Source organism: Phocoena phocoena, chromosome 13 (assembly GCF_963924675.1).
Source record: "Phocoena phocoena chromosome 13, mPhoPho1.1, whole genome shotgun sequence".
Taxonomy (NCBI): Eukaryota; Metazoa; Chordata; class Mammalia; order Artiodactyla; family Phocoenidae; genus Phocoena; species Phocoena phocoena.
The window spans coordinates 4,487,501-4,510,128 of record NC_089231.1 but is presented as its reverse complement, the minus strand read 5'-3'; the positions used below and the strand labels follow the sequence as shown (position 1 = coordinate 4,510,128).

The 22,628-nt window shown below is 38.9% G+C and overlaps 1 protein-coding gene across 1 annotated transcript in view; it reads left to right on the top strand.

Moving 5' to 3' along the window:
• Window positions 1–22,628, top strand: part of ZNF407 (zinc finger protein 407) — a 399,036-nt gene that overhangs the window by 122,993 nt on the left and 253,415 nt on the right. Inside the window, exon 3 of the mRNA XM_065890443.1 lies at window positions 9,039–9,113. Coding sequence (XP_065746515.1) covers window positions 9,039–9,113 — 75 coding nt within the window. The remainder of the gene's footprint in view (window positions 1–9,038; window positions 9,114–22,628) is intronic.

Here is a 22,628-nt window from a genome sequence, read left to right as displayed (position 1 = left end):
GAATTAGGGAGGTCTGGAGCAGCCCCTTAGTGAGGGAAGATCATGACTGAGTGCTGGATATGTTTTAAGGTATCAGCAATTCAGACAAGAAGAAGGGCCCTTGCAAAGGCCGTGGGTGGAGATGTCAGTCACTCACAAAGAGGTTATGCACCGAAGCCCAGGAATTGAACTATACCTTTGAAATAAGACTGTATACGAATAAAAGTGTCACCGTAAGAGGATGAGAGGAGGAACCAGAATCGACAACAGTGAGAAGCAGGAAGTGCTCAGAAATGGGTTAGAAGAACTTGCACCAGAAGCCAAGTTATTAGAGTTTAAGAAAGTAATAGTGAGCAGTATGTTTACACCTTAATGATTCACAGAAAAGAATTATCTGAATAGAAAGTTTTGCTTCTATAGATAACATATGATTTGTTTTCAGAAATGTATTTGTCTACCACTCGAAAATATGTTACAAAGTATTGTAGAATAATGAAAAGATACGATGGATTGTTATGACGAATGCTCATGTACCAGTGTGGCCATTACAGTTGAGATCCTCTCTGTTTCCTTTCCTGCCTGCCATATGGTTATTTATTTGTGTTCGTTGATTTATCTCCTACCTTTGTATATTGAGAGGGCTTGGATTCAGTGATATTCCAAACAGCAGCTGTCATAGCTAGCATCTAGGTCTTGCCTTGTAAATACCACTCCTTACTCTAAGAAACCAGGGCCGATCCAGGTCTACAGCAGGGAAAGGACATGGTGAGCCCGGAACATCTTCTGCTAGAAAGTAAGGAAGAGCCTGAACGCTAAGAGGAGTGATGTCAAAAGGACATAGAAGCCAGCTTTAAGGGGCTTCCATTGGCCAATTTGGGGATAGTATGAGAATTACAAAGCATAGTTATGATAATTGATTATGAAGCATGGCATAAAAGTGAAAATCCCAGAGTCCATTTAAAGTGCTCTTGAAAGAGAGCTAGAGAGAGCAGATGAGACAGACAAGGGCAAAATCCTGAGGTTCTTTATAGAAGAATGCCAGGTAATAAATGTCGAAGGTGTGATAGAATTAGAACACTGCCATCCTGCAGCACTCCTTGTAATCACTGAGATGGGTAAGCTTCGTCAGTGAGCCCTGCAGCCGCCGGGAGCTGGTTGTTAGGAAGCAGGATATTCACACAGTGTCAGCTTCTAGTGGCCACGTGCATTCCTTGGCTCCTGGTCCAATTCTTCACCTTCCAGCTGAGCAGCGTAGCATCTCTGTGACCCTGCCCTCAGAGCCATCCCCCTTTCTCTGCCTCCTTTCTTCGGTCTGCCTCTTCCACTTCTAAGCACACAGATTACATTGAGTCCACCCAGATACTCCAGAATAGTTTTCTTATTTTAAAGCCAGCTGTTCAGTGACCATAGTTCCATTTGCATGCCACGTAACCTAACAGGTTTCACGAGATGTAGAGGTGGACATCTTTCAGAAGCCGTTGCTCTTGTGGTGTAGAGTCAGTAGGAGAAATGCACACTTACTGCAATACTGAAAATCTATAATTCATCTGTCTTTTATACTGATACCATTAAATAATTGAAATTATTGTAAAACTATAGTATAAACATAATCTATTCATTTAAGGATGTTTTCAGAGTGGTAATACCTTATTAATCATAAAACAGACATATCAAGCAAAATGGTAGCAATTTCTATATATTTTTAATAACAAGGGGCATTTGCTCCAAAAGTCAAATCACATTATAGATAATATATTTTTGTGTATCTAAAACTTGAATGATGACCGTGTAACAGCCACTGTGTCAAGTAATGCATTTTTATAACTTTCTGAGATAAGTGTGATTATCCCCACACTACAGGTGAGGGAGCAGAGCGTTAGTGTGATTTAAAGAATTGTGCAGGATCACGCATATGGTAAGTGGTAGACTCAGGATCTGATCTCAGTGCTGCCTGACTGCAAAACCTGTGCGTTATGAAGTGTGAGCCCAGTCATTTTTATGCCCCAGTCTTAAAATTCCTCTGACTCTACGGCGGCATTTTCTAAATCCCGGAGACACAGTTCTAGGAGATGTGCATAGGTCTGCTCTGAGGAAGGTACTTAGTGGTGAGCAGGTGTAGAGAAAGTGGTCCAGTCCTCCTCCCTCGCTTGGTACCCAGCGCTCACCAGCGCCGCCCTGACTCGAAGTCTGCAGTGTTTACTCTTCTGATCTGGGCCTGTCCAGTCGTATTCTATACCACCCCCCATCCCTGCGTCTTTGGGTAACATCCCTGTTAACATTCTGCGGAACAGTCATCTGTAGGATATTTGGCAATGTTGAGAATCTGGATAAAATCTAAAGTTTTTGGCATGATTTATAACACCCTTCACAATGAGGATTCTGCTTGTTTTCTTTGTTGTCTCAAATTTTCACTTAATTCTCTAGCAATGTCTCTTGACCTTTCTCTGTTATTTTGTTCCAAACTGTACACCCTGTTCCATGCGCCTGGAATCTGTGCCCACAAGCCAGTTTAACCATTCTGCTCCCAGACTTCGTTGGAACTTTTCTAGAAGCTCCTGCTGTTTGCTCTCTACGTACCTGCTACCTCAGTCATTGCGCCTGACGCTGTTCTTTCGTCATTCATCCTTCTCCTGTCTGTTCCCTGCTTAGGTCTGAAGGCTATTTATTTTTGGGTCCCTGCTGCTTGCTTATTAAAACATGTGAATCTTTTAATTAGTGTTTGAAATGAATCACACTGAATGGCGTTGTAGTTCCTGTGAACGTAGTGTTCCTGTACAGATTCACAGAAGGGTAGGCCTGCTCTTCCTGCTAACTTGGTGCCCAGTACTCGAGAGGCACTGGCCAGTGGGATGAGGTAGAATATTGGGGGTGTTCATTATTTCTTGAACCTTCGCACCTGGGGCGCTCAATCGCTAAAAGTGGCAAAGGTTTATATGAGGCTAAGAGTGTGTCAGGCGCCAGGCAGTAATCATGTAACCCTCATGACCACCGTTCCATCTTATGTGAGAAGGAACCAAAGGCACCTCGCTAAATAACAGGCCTCAGTTTACAGAGAGAATTAATGGTGGCCCAGGGATGGAAACCCAGGGAGTTTATTTCCAGAGTTATACTCCTTAACTGTCAATACCATCTTGGTTCCATCTTACTTCAGAGGGAAGAAGGTTGGGTATCACCTGTGAGGTATTCTTCCCGAGTGTCTGCTGCATCTATATTAGCACCTGGAGGATTACTAGGAACCCTGAGTTCTGCACCTGGTAGGAAGGCGAGGGCCTTTTGTAGAGGCCAGAAGGGAAAGTGAAGGGATTGTGGTGGAGGAGTAGGTCCAAAGCGTGACTTGGTTGCGCAAAGCACAGAACGGTGGGCTCTTTTATAGGGCTGCCTCTGAAGTTCTGACAGCAGACACAGGATTACTGGTGATGCAGTTTTTGTGTAGATTTGCTTTCTTATGAGATTCTAGGATTTAGGATATATGTATAAACACTTTGAAAAAACCAAATATGAGTTTCTTTTAAAGATATATCAAAATTCAAAGTTTAGAGTTTTCACTCATTCAGGCCATTTTTTTCTCCAAGTTGGTTACAATTTTTATTTTTACCATTCAAAGTCAAAACTATAAAGAGGGACAAAACAGAACCTTGGGTTGCTGGACATTTGGATGTGTGTGATGGCCCATTATTCTGTGCTTGGTGCTATCGCTCAGATGTGGAGTGCATTATTCTTTCTTGGCCCCAGCCGCCTTCTTGGGGATTGGTGTAAACAGAAATGGGTATCGAATTTACATCTCAGGTCAGTGGCTTTCACATAGGTAGGCACTGTTGTTTGACGTGGTAGACTTGTCAGATCTTTGCGTCTTGATTTCTAGGTAGTCTTGCTGCATCTGCTGAAATTTCATTTAAGTTGTTACGCATGTCAGTTAAGATGCTATCTGAACTGGCTCAAAGGAATGGAGGCTTTCAGAGTTGAAATCCTTAAACTATTTTTTTTCTAGACGTAACTGTGTCACGGACACTATTCTAAAAATAGCAGTACTAATATTAGCTATTATTTATTAAGTTGTCTTTATCTGCTTCTCATGCCACACTGTGTTTATGTTGTTTTATTTAACTCTCACAAAACTCCTACGAAGTATTGCTTTTCTCATGTTTCAACTGAGGAAACTGCTACTCGGAGAGTGTTCTTAAAATTCTCAAAGTTACAGGAGCCGTAAATGGCAGAGCCCTGACAGGAGTCACCTGTTCTCACTTGTACTTGAAGTGCTACCGGGGGGACAAATGCTGCGTGGTCAACCCAACCTGAGGAGTTAACCAGCCTTGACCAGGAACATGGCCACAAGCGTCTGCTTGCGAGGGCTTTGTTTCTTGTTCCTCAGGTAGCCTTGGCCGGCTAAACTTGCAGCTTGCTGTTGTTTTTTAAAATTTTCTGCTTCTTCAGCAGTGATGAAAAACTGTCAATTATATTCTTGTTTGGTCCACTCAGCTTTTCACTGTGTGGCCCCTGTGCTCTGACAAGCTGTTTGCGAGGTGTGTGGCACTGGTGTAGAGGGGGACCAGCTGGGAGAAATGGGTGGATTACTACAGATCCCTCATTAAGACTAAAAGGATAAGTGACTGTGCACGCATCATAGTCAGATAGTGATGAGTTCTTAGAAATTTTCTTTTAACTTATTGTGTTTAGATTTTAACTTCTTAGCAGCAAATGCACTTTCTTTCCTGTAACCTATAGTGCCTACATGGACCTGATCATCAGAAATTTTTGAGGAGTTGGATACTGTATCTTACAGGCCTGTCTTTCAGGAGTATCTGACCTTATTCGACAGATGAGGTAAACAAACAACATAAAAATTCAGGGAAGCTGCTGTTGCTGCTGCTGCTTCTCTTGCCTTGAGTTCAGGAGAAGCACAGCCTGTGCAAACCTGACTTTTGGCCCCTGAGTTGGGCACCCTGCCTTGCACTGTGTGAGGTGGGAGTGCAAGGGTGCTGTGGCTCTGGGTGTCTCCTGCTTTTCACGTCCTGTTCTCTGTAGTCACGGTTTTATATTGTATTTGCTTTCATAGGTGAGTCAGATAATCTTTCGTGACTCACGAGTGAAATAATTCTGCAGTGAGAAAATCTGAGGGGCTGAAGGAAGAGGTTTGTATTCTATCTCCATATAGTGTAAGAAAAATTATTTTAAAATTAGGAGTTCAAATCTGAAATTTTTGTACTAAAAAGTAGAAATCTGTAGCTAGTTTGCAAATGCTACTGTTGTGCTGTTCTTCTGACACCAAAAACAATTTCAAATGATGCTGTTTCAGGCAGTTACAGATACTTGGAAATCAATCATACTTTAAACAGCACTACTTTTTATTATTTCAAGGTGTTCCTTTAGATTGTTAGGCACTTGCCAGATGGATAGCTTTGGAGTATATATTTCTAGCATGAGTCTTGCCCTTGAACTCAAGACCAGTAGATTCAGTCTCCTGTTAGAGACCCGTCTTGGATGTCAGTGGGCTTCCTCATTGAACATGTCCTAAAATGATGTTCTCCTTCAGACCAGCTCAGTTTTTCCCGGGCCGAAATCTTTGATGCTGTCTTTGATTCCTCTCCTCCAGACTCCATGTGCAGTCCCTAGGGAAATGTTTGGTTCTAATCACAAATACGTGTCTAGAATTTGACCAGATCTCTTCTCTGCCGCTAGCCCTCGGTCCAAAGCACTGTCACCTCTTCCTGGATTATTGCAAGGGCCAGTTAGTTCCTCCCTCTCTCTGTGTCCCCGCACCGCCCCCTTCCCCTGCCCCCGCAGTCTGTGCTAAACAGAACGGCTAGAGGACTCTATTAAAACGCGAGTCCCGCACATCTGTCCTCTGTTCGGACGCCTGCGACGCTTTCCTTCTCGCTCAGTGCCAGCCCAGGCTGTGTGGCCTAGGAGCTTGGTACCTCCCCCAGTGCCCGGCCACCACCTCGTCCCTCCTCTGCTCCGCATTCCACTGCGGACGGCCCCACGGGCTCGTGCCCCAGGGCTCCGTGGCTGCCCTTCCTTCTGTGGCCTGCTGCCCCCTGCTTGGTGGAATACCCAGCTCGCCACCGCAGTCCTGAGCCAGCCAAATGTAAAATGCTGATCCCCTGCTGAGGTTTCAGCTCTTCCTTCTCTATTTTGTTTTTTCTCCCACCACTTTTCTTCACTCTTTAAGATGCTTTGTATTGTAGCTTTTGTTCTTGTCATCTGTTTGCCTCACTAGGTTTTATGTTTTCCAAGGCAGGGACTTCTCTTTGTTTGATCACCTGTGTACCACAGTTGCCTAGACCGTTCCTGTCTAGGGTAGGTCCTGCTTTTAGCACACGCATTAGCTTGTGCACACATGGTTAGGGGAGTCCGTGCGGGAGCGTGGCAGGCTGAGTGCTGCTGCTTCATCCTGATGAGAAGCCACAGGTTATAGAAGGGAGACTCCGTGAAGACGCAACTTTAACTGTCTGATTTTGCATCCTACATGCAGAACCTGCCCATGGCTGGTACATAGTCACCAGTGAATGAGTGGAAACAAGCAAAGTGTTAAGTCACGTGTGCTCATTGGGAGCAAGGCATTTCAGTTGCATAGCTTTTCAGATTCAGGATTATTTTTGTTTTATTTCTGGTGCTATCTAGATTATAAATTTTCCAAAACAACCATTATGTTAAAATATTAATACTCTTATGGTGGCAGTGAAGGATAGGCTCCGTTCAGTAAACACAAATTACTGGCAATCTTATTATCCATGGAGGTTGGTAAGTTTATTTTAGTCGGTCATGCTTGGCTTATATTGTTTCACTGCGGATGATGTTGAGACTTCTACACGACACATACTTTAGTTAGACCAAATTAAAAGAATTTATAGTTACTTTATGTCGGGTTTTGGATGAATAAGTATTTTGCATTTGACTACAACTGAGCTGTGTTTTAGTATTGTAAATTCTTCCCCATAATAATAAATTGTTATTCCTCTGGATAATTTAGTATTATAGACATGCAGCAGATTATGTCAGAATGTTAAATTATAAGAAGCAGCTTTCCTTCTCTGTGTACTTTAGTTTGTTCCCCGGTGCAGTGTGATATTTTTGTTTTACTTCTTAAACCTGAAACATTTTAATTAATAAAATTTTTGTCTTTTAAAAGCTACACTGTGGTTTCTAGGCTCAGATCTCTTAAATTATACTTGGTCATATAAATAAGCTGTGCTTTGCAACTCTGGGTTCTTAACCTTTGCTCTTTGCTATTAGCTTTATGTTTTTTTAATTATAGGAAAATAGAGGACAGTAGGGAAGTTATGACTTAAATGGACTGTTGTTATTGCTGTATTCTTTTTTAAGGAAGTGAAAAATATTATTTATTTTGTTCAAATCAAACAAAACAAATATAGAATATCTTATACTGTAATTTGAATCACAGTTTGATTCTTTGTATGTAATGATCATTTTTTCATTTTATGGATTGGTGGTATGATTGGTTATTTATAGTTGTAAAGCATGTGTTGTCCATAATTGTTACTCAGTGTAGAGAAAAGAATGAATGTTATTTTTAGTGTTATACAAATGCATTACTTGAATAATGGACTTAGTCATTAAAAAAATACAAACATATTATTTTAGCCTCAAAACTGAGGTTCCCTAATATTATATGAAAATAACCAAAATAGACCAGACATGAAAAGGAGCATTCACATTTTGGTCTTGGCTTTTGACACACATCTCTTCCATAAGACCACAGTACTTTATAGTCTTGTGTTGCCTGTTTGTGCAAACACGTCCAGATGAATTCAGTGTTTAATGGTAAGAATCTTATAACATGCCAATTTGATTTGTAGCCCTTTATATCATAGAATGCTAATTAAAATCATATTTTTGCACATGTCATGCCTTTCATGTATATATGCAAATAGATTCTGTTACCTTTTAGCTATTAGTAACTTTATGAAGGACAGCTGTAATACATGATTAACAAAAGTGTTTGCAAGCCCCTTTTACACTGAAAGTTACAATAGTAAAATTTTTTTGCTTATCAAGAGAGCCATTTTAGTCTGATGCTTCTGAATGAGATCTAAATTGTTTTAAATACTCACACGACGTAATTAAATTGTGTTGTACTCTATATATGCAGAAGGATGGTGCACTATGCACTGGCTCCTGATTCCTGTCCATTTCATATCTATGTCAACAAAATTAAATTAAGTGATCTGATTTGTATGTAAAATAAGATAGCATGTCAGGTAATACTTTTTGCTTGTTTTAGTTATTGATACCTTCTGGGCACTTAAGAACATTTTTTTTTTTTTTTTTTGCTTGTATTGCAGACACGGTAAACATTTATATCATTTTAAAAAACCTCTCTAAATAATTACCATGTTTTTAAGGAAGCTTCATGAAGGCTATTCATTTTGTCTTTTACAGTCCCTTAAATGTTTAATAAAATGACATTTTCTCAAACTCATTTCATGATTGAAGTGTGGGATCAACTAAGGGGCAGGGAATGTGATACTGAGGTGTTGCTTTATCTTTCTTACTAACTGACAGTGAAGACAGTGACTAAAGAACTAAAATCATTGGTTTGGTCCCTGTTCGTCTACTCAAGTGAGAAAATGAATCAGTGAATTTAAATGCAGTTATTTCTTCTGGTTTTCAGGTATTGCAGTATATTAATCTGTACGCAAGCTTTCTGCTTAGAATTTAGTGCCATTGTAATGTGCATTTTCATGTTACATATATATATTTATATATATATATAAAATCCATGTCTGTTTTTTTTTTTTTTTTTTTTTTTTAATGCGTTACGCGGGCCTCTCACTGTTGCGGCCTCTCCCGTTGCGGAGGACAGGCTCCGGACGCGCAGGCCCAGCGGCCATGGCTCACGGGCCCAGCCGCTCCGCGGCATGTGGGATCCTCCCAGACCGGGGCACGAACCCGCGTCCCCTGCATCGGCAGGCGGACTCTCAACCACTGCGCCACCAGGGAAGCCCCATGTCTGTTTTTAAAAAATTTAGTATGTATTTCTAGCAGAGAGTTAAGTTTTAGTTCTATAATAACTTTTTTTTTTTTTTTTTTTTTTTAAGGGTTGCTTTTGTAATGAAGAAACACCTAAATACTCATCTACTGGGAAAACATGGAGTTGGCACACCAAAAGAAAGGTAATTTTCATCCATTTTTTAAAAATTTAACTAATATAATTATGTTTTCATTTTAGATTTTGTTTAGTGGGGTGACTCCTAGAACTTTATCAAGTCAGTTTGTCATGTTCTACATTAGTGGTACTCTGTTGTTGAATATCATATTTTATGCCATTCTCCCATAAGAATTTTTTTTAACATCTTTATTGAAGTATAATTGCTTTACAATGTTGTGTTAGTTTCTGCTGTATAACAAAGTGAATCCTCTGTATGCACACGTATATCCCCATATTTCCTCCCTCTTGCGTCTCCCTCCCACCTTCCCTATCCCACCCCTCTAGGTGGTCACAAAGCACCTAGCTGATCTCCCTGTGCTATGCGGCTGCTTCCCACTAGCTATCTATCTGTTTTACATTTGATAGTGCATATATGTCCATGGCACTCTCTCACTTCATCCCAGCTTACCCTTCCCCCTCCCTGTGTCCTCAAGTCCGTTCTCTTCATCTGCGTCTTTTCCAATAAGAATTTAATGTTGCATTTTAATTGTAGAAAATTCAATCTAAGAATATTTGAAAAGATTTGAGGGATTTGAATTTGTGAAACAACCTTGAAACAGTAGAAGAGTTAAATTGGAGGGAATTGACCTCTGCAAATGCATCAGAATGAGCTAAAATAAATATGTAAAACCAAACTATTTTCATTTGAACTTTGTGTATTTTTATTTTGAGGTTTTAAAATAACATTTTTTGAATTCTTACTGTAGAATTAAACATTGCTGATGTTAAAAAAGAAATACATCTTGTGTCATCCTCCAAATAATACTACGGTTGCCATGTCATGAAAAATAACACTACAATTACTGTCATCAACTGCCAGGTTTTCTTTTTTCTTGCTACTGTATCATAATTAGCTTCATCACATAGACTTAATTATATTAGGTGAACTGAAATACAGCAATGTCAGCTACCAGGTGAGCCTGGCTACTTCTGAAACTCTAAATCTTTAAAATGTGCAGCTCCCTCAGCACTAGTGCAAGCACTCTCACCTCCTTCAAAGACCTGGTAGGTTTTCAGCTTTCCCCAAATCCTCCAAGATGGTATCTGAAATTTTGCAGACACTCCTAGAAACTTTTGTTTTAAATAGTATTTGAAAATGTCAGTCATGATGCAATTTATTCTATCATTCTATAGCCTAGGGCTTCTTCTGCCATGTTTGTAAATGTTTAATAAATTTTTTAAAAATTTAAAATACTCATCAATATGTTCTATGTTTACAAGGAATTTAACTTGACTTTTCTATTGGTGGCATATTGTTTTCTTTAGCATTTTAGTTTGGACATGACTACTGTGTCAGAATATTGGAATGTTACATATGCCTACTTTCTGCCTTTTGGTTTCTCATACTTTTCTTTGTAACATTATATTTAACTTGAGACAAAATTTATGTGTTGAACAGATCCTGAATGCATTATTCTTGAAATTCAAAAGATTTTTTATTATTTAAATTGTAATTTGGAACCTGTCAAAGTTATGTTTTGTAAGTATTTAAGAAACAAAACATTTGTAGTTATTGTGTTCTTGTTGCTTTCATTTGCATTATCTCATTAATCATTATATGACATTATCAGTGGTGCATTGTTATTCCATTATAGAACTAAAGACAGATTCAGGAATATACAACAATTTCTTCAATATCTCATCATTAATAAGTGTTGGAATTGTTATTTTCCTAATTCTGGTGCTCTTCTGTGTACTGATTATATTATCTCACGTTGAAATCTTTACATATAGGTACTTAGGGTGTTTTATTCACACAATAAATTTGAATGAAAACAATCTAGATCAGATAATTAGTAAAAATAAAATATTTCCCTACTATATAACTCGTATACATTTTGAACTCGAATGTATCATTTTTGCTTTTTATTTAGGAATTTTAAAAATTTGAGTATGTCTGTTCATATGGTTTCATATTAATGAAAAATTCAACATCTTAAACATATATTTATCCTCCAAGCACCTTAAAAACAGTAGATACCTCCTATATATGGTGCTAGGAGTTTGAAAATCCCAGTTGTACTCTTGGGTTTTTCCATTTACCTTTTCCTGTGCATTCCAGGATAACTCTCTGTTGCTTTCACTCATTTCAGTCCCTAATACAAAAAGAGAGGCTAAAAAGAGGCAAGAGAAAGATTGCATGTCTTTTTTAGCCTTTGAGGTATGGTAAGCTTTTTCTCCAATTTTTACATGATTTTTGTCCTGAAATGAGGAGATGAGTCTCAAATGGGAAAGTATTCCTCATCTTCTGGGTTATTACCTTCTAAGTAGTCCAAGTGCAGAGTTCATCTACATTCAACATTAGACTGAATTGTTTTTCCTACCAAAAATTCTGTGTTTCAGAGGACCTCTTGTTTATGATATCTGTTTATAGATAGGGCATTGTCTCTTCCTGATAGAAATACTGAGTTGGAATACCAGGGCTTCAGCCGCAGCATAATTTCCCAGTAGACGTCCATAGCTGCAGAAGGCTAAGATTTAAGTAGCAAAATCTAGCACAGTAAATACCGAAAGGCTCCTTCCTTCCAGTCCACCTTCCTCCATTCCTTGGAGAGGGAATTGATGCCTTTTAACAGTCTTAGGAAACAAAGAAACTCTTTATCAGCATATTCAACCATCACTTTGGGCATAACTGTTCTCTAAATTAAGTTAAACATTTTTTTCTTACCTACTTAAAACATTAATGCCTTGGCCATAGTTTTGCAAGCTTGCTATATTTTAATTTCTCTAGGACAATATAATCAGTTTATTCTTTTTATGTTTTGAATTTGATTCTCCCCTCTTATGCATTGCATATTATAGCAAATAGTAATAGAAGTTAGCTAAATAGGCTGTGACAATTAAATTAATAATGCATTTTGTTTGCAAGTATTTAGGCCTTGTGCTTTGACTGATATATGCAAAAATGATAATTTATTACAAATAAATCATATTCTTGCTCTATAGTTTGATGAACTAATGACTTTTGTCAGCATGACTGTCATTAGCAACAGAAAAGTAGATAATTTCAAATATATATTTTTTGACTCTGTGAACACCTGAAGTGATGGCTTGTGTAAGAACATACTTTTTTGTCCCTAAATTTGCATGAACTTATTTTAAGGTAGTATATTACTATATTTTAGAAGTCTTATACACTTATATATAAACAACTAAATATAGCCACATTCAGTTCACATTCCAAAATGATAAACTCCAATTAATTTGCAAGTTCATTCTAAAGTATTCCTTATTTTAAGTAAGTAATTCTCTTTATAATATAGTTAGCCAAAGTAGCTTTCTGACTCTCTGAAATCTCTAATAGAAATCTAGAAAACGAACTTATCCACAATTATCACAATTGAAACAGCCATAAAAAGTATATCTTATGTGAAAGCCAGGTGCATATTACAATAGAAAGAGATAGCATTTGTAGTTCAGTGCTTGGAAATCAGCTGGGCTTTGAATGACTGTGTAAACAGGAGGAGGGGGAAATGATTCACTCAGAATTTCTGATCTGATACATTGCTTTTGTGGTGTCTGGGACAATATCAGGAAATGTCTATACTGGCAGTATCTATGGAAGGCTGATGTGCTCCCCAAGCCAGTTTTACCAGTAAAGGATTTTAAGTTGGATGTGTATATCTGAGAATCTAAGAGCTAAATAATGTACCTAGTTTTTCAAGTTATTAATGAATATCCAGATTGAAACCGTAGTATTTTTTCAATGAAGCAATTTTTGCAGGAGTCTGTGAATATTCTAAGTCTCAGATTGTGCCTTATTGTCAACCTAGCTGTGGGGTATCTTCAGGCCCCTGGGGGCAGGCTCAGGGCTGGCCAGTGAATTTGTTCAAGTGAATGGGTTTCCCCCAGGCTTTCTTCAGATTCCTGAGCCCTGATATTTTTGTTGGCTTCTCTCCTTTATCAGACATTTGTCACTTGTGATTGGGCATCTTACTTTTAACAGTATCTTTGAGCTTATTGATAATAAAATCTTTTCCCCTCATTTTTACATATACCAGATATTATGTAGTCTGAGTGTGGGATAGAAATACTGGCAGCCCTGATAGTTGTTCTCATTTGTTATGAGCAATTGCTATAGGACAGGATGTTGTGTAAGTCTTTTGGAATCTATCTCACCTCCTTTCTCAAAAACTTTTTTTTTTTTGCGGTACGCGGGCCTCTCACTGTTGTGGCCTCTCCCGTTGCGGAGCACAGGCTACGGACGCGCAGACTCAGCGGCCATGGCTCACGGGCCCAGCCGCTCCGCGGCATGTGGGATCTTCCCGGACCGGGGCACAAACCCGTGTCCCCTGCATCAGCAGGCAGACTCTCAACCACTGTGCCACCAGGGAAGCCCAAGAACTTTTTTATTTATATGGTAAAAATTGTGTGAAGGCATCATCATTGTTTTCTGTCTCTCAGTTTAGATATAAGCCTCATCCTTTTTCTTTTTCTTTCTTTCCTTCTTTCTTTCTTTCTTTCTTTCTTTTTCTTTCTTTCTTTCTTTCTTTCTTTCCTTCTTTCTTTCTTTCCTTCTTTCTTTCTTTCTTTCTTTCTTTCTTTCTTTCTTTCTTTCTTTCTTTCTTTCTTTCTTTCTTTCTTTCTTTCTTTCTTACCTTCCTTCCTTCCTTCCTTCTTTCTTTCTTTCTTTCCTCCTTCCTTCCTTCCTTCCTTCCTTCCTTCCTTCCTTCCTTTCTCTCTCTCTCTCTCTCTCTCTCCCCCTCCCTCCCTCCCTTCCTTCCTTCCTTCCTTCCTTCCTTCCTTTCTTTCTTTCACATCTTTATTGGAGTATAGTTACTTTACAATGGTGTGTTACTTTCTGCTTTATAACAAAGTGAATCAGCTACACATATACATACTGAAGCATGAGGATGTCATCCGAAACCCAAACATTCCTGGGAAAAGCATATATACGTGTACGTGCACAGTTGTTATTGAAGCTTTGCCAGTGATACTTTGGGTTCATTAGAAACTTAGGTTACTTTTAATTGAGAGAATAATACATTTTTTTAAAACTCTGAATTACATATATTTAGGTAGACTCAAATTTTTCCTATTAGAAGAGATTATATTCATAATGTGAGATAGCTCCTGCTGTTGTCACTTGATTGTCCATTTTAGATAAGTAACTTGCCTTTTGGCTAAGTTGTTATTGCTTATATTTTCCTTTATTAAAGGATCAACCATTTTCCTTAATATTTGTTCCATGTGAATTTCTGTAAGGTAAATTCTGTTTTCTATTTTATCATTGAAACAGGTAGCTTATTCTCATGGAGGCATTGAGATATTTCATTCCATGTTGAGTGTCCTTCTCGTCTCTGAAGAGTGTTCTTTATAACACTTGTCAGTCACGTTGTGTTTTCTGGCTCAGGTCTGCTCTCCCGTCACCACTGCTTATTGCTTATCGGTTTCCCCTCTCAGTTCTTCTCTTAATCAATGGCTAGTGATTTTTTTTTCTTTAATGAGGCCCAATTTTGGGGAAAAAAAAAGTGTCTATGGGCTCCCTTCTGCTTTAAAAAATATTTATATAAGAAGTGACTCTGTTGAGCCACAATGGAGGAAAAACATTTCAATTCATTCTATCTCGGATTGCTTATTTTAATGAGTGGGAGGTGGTTATATTTCAGTGACTCACTATTGCTTTTGCGTGAGCTTAGGACTCCCTTTCCTCTATCTTCTCCCATTTCTCCATCTGTAGACAGCATCTAGTATATAAATAGTATCCTATGATCATTTGACATCATTTTATTATAAGAAAGTTGGATTGAGTAGACAGCCCTGCTAAATAATTATTTCTATGTGGAATGATAGAAGTCACATCACTCATGTAAAGCCAAGGTTGTTATTTTTAGAAAACTTCCTTCTATATTTTACTGACTTAATCTGACCACTTGTTAAGGTACATAAGGAGATAGTATATATTTTCTACTGAAGTTATCTTGTTAGCATTTGGGTAGTATTTCTAAATTAAATGGATAATTAGGATGTTCTATGGTTGCTTTATGACAAATGTTTTCTTACTGAAATGGGTATATTCTAATTCTTACTTTATAAATTTTCCAGGTGAAAGTTAGCAAAAGTTAGCATCACTGGTGAGAATATCAGGATCTCAGCTCCTCATTTGTTTGTTGAAGTTTCCAACTTACTTTTTGGGGAGGTGTTTGGACCTAGTTACAAATGGTTCTCATGACTCATCTCTGAGGGGATAGAAAACCCGCTTTTCACGCTCATAACTTCATTGGGGCCCTCAGTTTCCATGAAGCAATGGTAGCCCTACTCCTACTTCAGTTGCGTAGTGCAAAGCTATGTGGAATATCTGGATTCTGTATATCTGTCCTATAATTTAGTTTGCTGTTCTGAATAAATATTCTTTCTACTCATTTCTCAATGTGCTTTCAGTTTTGCCCTTCAATTAGTCCCATCCCTAGAGAGCTGCTTTCCTTTGCCCCCATTGGTTTTGTTTTCTTCTTCCGATAACATTTTGACTGATTTTGTACTTAGTTTTTATGATAATGACTTAAATTTCAGAATGTTTTAAGAAGTAACCTTATAAAATGCGTGTCTTTATTGTAAAGATCGTGCTCAGGGGCGCAGCTCCTGAACACATGTCATATTTTCCTGGTGAGATCCTGGGGGTAGGGGGGCAGTGTCTTTCTGGTATCTCTTCCAGGAAAAGTTGTGCCTTTCTGAAACAACTTGTCATTTTGGTCTTAAGTACTAGCAAATCGTGAGTATAATTGAGTTTTCTTCTTCATGTTTACTGCTGGGAAGCTCAGTGCCAAAATTGTAATTCATCTCTAGAAATCAGGATGAACTTCATGGAATGCATTTTATTTACTACTGTTATTTCTAGTTTCATCCTTTTTTCCCTTATGGGAAATTCCCATTTTATGTGAGTGGTATATTTTAACAACCTCACATAAATCACAGCTCACATAATTCAAGGGAAGTTTTGCAATGAGAATTTTTGTGGAGTAGGGTCAGTATTTGTCTGGGAGGACATGTGTCTCCAGCCCTGTGGTTTGGGGGCATTGTGTCGAGCAGTGTGCAGCCCTGTTATGAGACGTGTTTTTAATTGCCCTTGCCCTGTTGTATGAAAATTTAGTGCACTTTAATGGTGCTTTTTATTTTTCGAGATTATCTTATTTTGAGGAATGCTTGCTCCTAAAGTGTGCTGAGCAGACATGGTGTGTCGTCCCCAGCCAAAGAAGGGGGGGTTGCTTAACTTTTATAGCAGGGTCCTTGCTCTCTGCTCCGTCAGAAGTAACTGCCGCTCTTAGCGCATCACAGTTGTGCTGATAAAATTCCATGTTTACTACTCTAGGGGAGATTTTCATGTTAGCAGTAGGGAAAGTCTAAGTGTTAGAAGTATGTGTGTGTTACAGAAATGTAAGATGGTTTTCTTTGTTTTCTGAGATTCATGTTTAAATTTTAAGCTAATATTTTATTGAGCGTTCATCTCTGTGTGTTTTATTCCCGGGCATTTAAATAGACATGGATATTATATGATTCTTGTTCTTTAGAAGGTATTGTAGGTTATGCAGTTATCCATAATATGTGAAAAGAAAAGCTACACAATGATACAAAAGAAAGTTTTAGAAGCGGGAACAATTAATCTTGCTTAAGAGGTATTATGGGGGATGCTAATGAAGACATCTAATTTATTCATTAATTTATTCTCCCAATAAACATTCGCCACATCTGCTATTTACAATTACCGCTGTGTTCCAAAACTGAAATGGCATGTCGTGTTTGAAGATGATACACCCTCCGTTCTCACGCCCCTTCAATTTAGGGTTGATGGACTGAGGCTAAGGATAGAGGGATAATACGCACATACAGGAAAAGGAGAATTTTATTAGGAGGCGCTGACAAAAATACAGTAGGGTGCTATTCCAGAGAGTGTCTGGGCCGGGTGTTGCTTTAGGATGAGTGCTCAGGAAAGACCTTCCTGAAGGGGTGCATTTTAAGTGAAGCGTAGATTCTGAGCCCTCCCAGCAGAGAGCACAGTCAGAGGCCTCCGGTGAGGTGTGCGCGAGCTTGGTGAGTCCTGCCCCACTGCGCCCTGGGGCTGGGGCAGGGCAGAGGGGAAGATGAAGAGCTAAGACCCCAGCCGTGCGCTGTTTAGGAAACGGTCACCCGTGGGAGTGTTTCCTTTAGCGGGATCATGGGGCGGGTGAGGGTGGGCCTGGGCAACTGAGTCGGAATCCGGCTGGGAAAGAGCCTTGAATGCTGTGCCAGCTTTACCTCTTACTCTGTACAGAAGAGGAAGCCAGCAAGCCGTCGGTGGAGTTCAGCCCCAGGACAGTGTGGGCAAGTGGATTAGCCGGTCACAGCGACATTTCCTGGAGACCCTCACCGGCTCTCCCTGCCTCGCCTGCTCCCTCTCTCCCTCAGTGCCAGTCACCTTGCCTGATTCAATTGCGGAGCTTGCCTGCAAATAAGCCGTTCAGGCGTTGGTTTTACAGGCAGACCTTGTTTTATTGTGCTTTGCAAATATTGTACTTTTTACAAATCAAAGGTTTGTGGCAACCCTGCATCAAGCGAGTCCATCAGCTCCATTTTTCCAGCAACATTTGCTTACTTCCTGTCTCTTTGTCACATTTTGGTAATTCTCACAAGGTTTCAAACTTTTTATTATTATTATTTTTGTTATGGTGACCTCTGATCAGTGATCTTTGATGCTCTTACTACGACTCTGAAGGCTCAGATGATGGTTAGCATTTTTTAGCAATAAAGTGTCCTTAATTAAGGTATGAATATTGTTTTTTAAGACATGACGCTACTGCACACTTAACAGACTACAATATAGTGTAAATGTAACGTTTATATGCTCTGGGAAACCGAAAAATTCACGCGACTGGCTCTTCTGTGATACTTGGCTTTAGTGTGGTGGTTGGGAACTGAACCTGCAGTGTCTCCGAGGTCTGCCTGTATTTCGTTAGACACATTCTGTTCCCAACTCCGTAACGTATTTCTTCCTTTCTCTATACGTTTGTTCTTCCTATTCCTCATTACACTCCTACTGCATTCCATCTTTCCTGGTTATCATTCCAAATCATTATTTTATTTCAAGCTTCAGTATGAGGCCCCTGTCTTCTATGAGTTTCTTCCTTATGTATTCCATCTCTAAATGATTTTGCTTTTTTCATCATATTCCTATGGAACCTTGGTGAATAAAGTATATATATTTCTCTCTCCATCTCCCAAAGTGGAAACCCAAAAGGCTATAATGATACTGTATATGTTATAATGATTTAATCTAGTACTAGCTCATTGAGTTATTAGACCAGAAATGTATGGTTTAGTACTGATAATCTTTATTAAAATGACATCTGTTTTGTTCTATTGCCTCCTCTTTCATTCCTATATAGAAATAAAAGTGAATTCTGTGGAGATAGTGAGCTATACCTTTTCTGCTATGAATGTTCTAATTGCTTTTGCATGTGATAATACATTGTTGTTTAATGTCACAAGTTAATTTTTTAAGGGTTTTGTTTTTTTTCTGCTACCATTTAGCAGTTCAATCAGATCTTGGATATAAGAATATCTGTCGTTTTAACCCTTTTTGAAGTCAGTGAATAAGTGATCCCAAATATGATCAATCAGATATGTTAAATGTTCAGGATATAGGTGTTTTCCCTTGGCAGGCATCTAGAATATTTTTGGTTATTCTCTTCTTTTATTTCACTTAAATTGCTTTTAGAACACTGGGGCTTATGCATCTGGACTCTGATTAAAATATGCCTTAAGCTCTTATCCTTAATTCCCCATCAGTGCCAGAATTAAAGAGAACAAAGACCTATATGTTCACTGCAGCCTTCAATTAGGCCTAATTACCAACTTTCATACAGTTTCATTATACAGTACTGACTTCTTGTGAGATGTTCTTTATATTCATGATGTCTTGGAAGTTGCTTATAAAAGTGCAAGTTTAAATTTTTTCCTGAGGAATTTTCAGGAAACTTACAACCTTTCTGAAGTAATTTTCGTAAAGTTGGATCAAAGCAATATGATGATCCATTTTAACAGATGAAAAACAGGATGTTTACATTTCATTATGCCACAGGACTCTGATAGGAAAACTCAAGGGTTTACACAGGGTATTCTCTAAGATATCTCCTCCCACCCCCAGTTCTTAGTCCTTGGGTCACTTGAATAATCCACTGTGAGCTTCAAACAAAGGGCTTCTCCACCAACCCTGTGCTGCTCTCGCCCTCGTACTCAGAGAAAACAAGCAGACGTTGATGTTCTGTAAGAGACTGGCCGATCTTGTAGTAGTCATGATGTTCCACAGATTGACTGTCTTCTGCTGCTGCAGGTCCTTCATTCCCTTTCAAAAGAATCATGATGTCATTTGATACGTTCTAAGATATTAGCACCTCCTAAGGTTGAATCATATGAAATTAACACTTAGGTTAAAAACCATCAAATATTGGCAATTTCATTTGAGTCAAACCTAATTCTATTTAGAACTGTTTCTAGCATATGATGTCAATATAGAGAGCTGCTTTTCAGTGAAGTAATCATTTCCATTGAGTTTTTAAATCTTCTTTTTTAAAAAAATTTTATTTATTTATTTATGGCTGCGTTGGGTCTCCATCGCTGTGCGTCGGCTTTCTCTAGTTGCGGTGAGCGGGGGCTACTCTTCATTGCGGTGCGCAGGCTTCTCATTGCAGTGGTTTCTCTTGTTGCGGAGCACGGGCTCTAGGTGTGTGGGCTTCAGTAGTTGTGGCTCATGGACTTAGTTGCTCCGCGGCATGTGGGATCTTCCTGGACCAGGGATCGAACCCGTGTCCCCTGCGTTGGCAGGCAGATTCTTAACCACTGCACCACCAGGGAAGTCCCTCCACTGAGTTTTAATGTCATCCAGTTCTTGCTTTTTTTATAGACAGTGATTCCCTAGACATAGTGTGGTGCAGTAAGTATGATACAGAAATTGGGTCAGGATAACAGGAAAGCTGTCTCAGCAGACTTTTTTTTTTTTTACTGTTTCCACTCAGTGTCCACTGAAAGCCATGTCTGCAGGTCTTCTAGGTCTGTGTCAGCTGCAATTTCAAGGCCCAGGTTTTGTCTCACTGTGAAAATCCTTCCCTGGATTTCCGTTCTATGTAATCGCTTCTTACTACTAAGAAGACTGATGTACAACTTAGCACATTCTATTTGGATTCTCTTTTTTGTTTAAAACACAGTGGGTATACGCCCTGGGTCCACACTAGATAATTTCTTGAGGGTGTGGTTGGCAACTTTCCTTCTCTGTCTCAGCTTTTCCAAAGGTGACTGACATTCAGTGAAGGTTGATAGATTTAAGATATTAAAGTCCTCATTGAAATTTTTCTTTTTCAGGATGGACTTTTTCTTAGATGGTCTAACATATGATTTATAGTCACATTTCTAACAAGGCAGTGCAAACTAGTGTAATTGTATGTAACTGTCGATGGTCCTGCCTCTTAACGGAGTCAACCTCAGGTGCATTCTTCCTGAGTCACTGTAGCTTTATCACCTTCTCCTGGGAGGCCCAGGACACATGTTCTCATTTTTCAGGGTTATGGTGACATGGACATGAATTTATAGTTATACAAGTACAAAAAACATCATACTATATATAAACACAGCATTTTATAATTTTAAAAGTGCTTACTTTTAGATAAAAACATGTTAAAGAAATTTTTAGTTGCTAAGGTCTAAACAATATCTGTGTCTCCTTTTTCATGCTAATCTGGTGGAGAAAAGGATTACGGGAAACAGCAGATTCAGCAGAACATATATATAATGAAGTTTTTATTTAAATTATACCCAAATTTTCTTTCAAGTTAATTAAAACAATAATTTTCCCTTTCCTTCTCACAGTGCATTATAATATTGAGAATGTCTTTTTCTCATTTCACATTGATAATTACATAATATGGATATGCCATATATTTTTGGCAACTAGAAAGTGGCAGTCTTATTGCTGGATATCAGGTCTTTAAAATTTTATACCTTTTCCTTTTTCTAAAAAAATACTGTTTGTATGATAATCATATCTTGAAGATTAGGAAAATTTTTAACAAGAGAACTAGCCCAATGCTTATTATTTATTAGTACTCATAGTAATAGCAGTATATGAACATATTCAAAGTCTCAGTGAGTTTCTGAGTTTTCTCTTTCTAATAAACAGGGAAAAAAACCTTACATAGAACACTGCTGTGTAAAACCAGTAAAAACCAAGTGCTCTGTCTGAAGCTGCAAGGGGGGCTGGGCCAAAGACCATGTCAGTGGTGGGGCGCCTTCTCTGCATCTCAGAGAAGCTGTGGCTTCCTCATCAGATTAAACAGAATCTCTTTATACGTCGAGCTCTTTTACTTGTATAGTAAGCCATTGACTTCTGCAGCTCTAGCATTTATAATATTGTTGATCCCTAAGTGATGAGACATAATGTAAATTTCTGTGGAAATTCCAGTTTGAATCTGATGTGCTCAGGTGCCGCTGAGTCTGAGCCCTTGACTTAGCTGGTGTTAGATCTCAGTACAGCTTTATTTACTGTGCTCTGCTTGTCATAGGTATCTGTGCCTCTGAAGAAGTGATTAAAACCAAAAGTCTAAACAGATCCAACTGCTGGAGTTGATGAAAATAAAGAAAGAATGAAAACAATGTAAGAGTGTAATCATTCTTAGCTAGAGATGTAAGGTTGGAATAAATTAAAATCTGGAAGGTAATGTTCTTGTTTTCAAGTTCAGTGGTAAATTCATAGATATTCATTATATTATTGAGTGAATCAATAAAGTAAAATGGGGCCACAAATGGATCAGTGATGAGGAAACTTATTTTTGGCCCAGTTTTGCGCCTTGATGTCTGTGTAGTGAGACCGTGATTTGCCACATTCGCGTGACCCACATCATATGCTTGATGGGAAACAAAGAAAGTTGGTTTCAGAAAACTTTCTATTTAGTTCTCTAGCTAGTACTGAAAGTACTCCATTCAGTGAAGGAGAAAACGTTATTGAATCTTGAAGAGATGGCTCTCTTACTGGTAATGTTACAAATGGAATACATCTGGCTTTCAACAAAAATGTCAATTCTTAGAAAATCATTAGTCTGTAAACATTTATCTGAAATTACAGTGGGGAACTATTAATTCATGTGGCTGTTAACTCACTTTTATCATGAGAAAAGTTTGACTTGGAAATTTTAGGAAGTGTTTTTCCTTGCATAAGGTCAAGTTGGCAGTGGAGGGACCCTCAGCTCACCCTGCCATAGAGAAGCACTTTCTTCTGAGTGAAGCGGCTCTTAGAGGAGAAGGGTTGGGAAACCAACAGCTGTTCCTCTGGTGGAGCTGCCGTCACAGAGAGGCGCATCTCGGGAAGGACCCTGCTCTCACCGGGGATTTGGGTGGCCTGGGGCTGACCTCACCTGCTGAGTCCTGGTCAGCCTCCAGCAGTATCTGAGAAAGAAATCGGGATGAGCTCTGTCCTAGGAATTGGAGGCCTTTTCATCCCAAGATGAAAGGTGCTACTTTC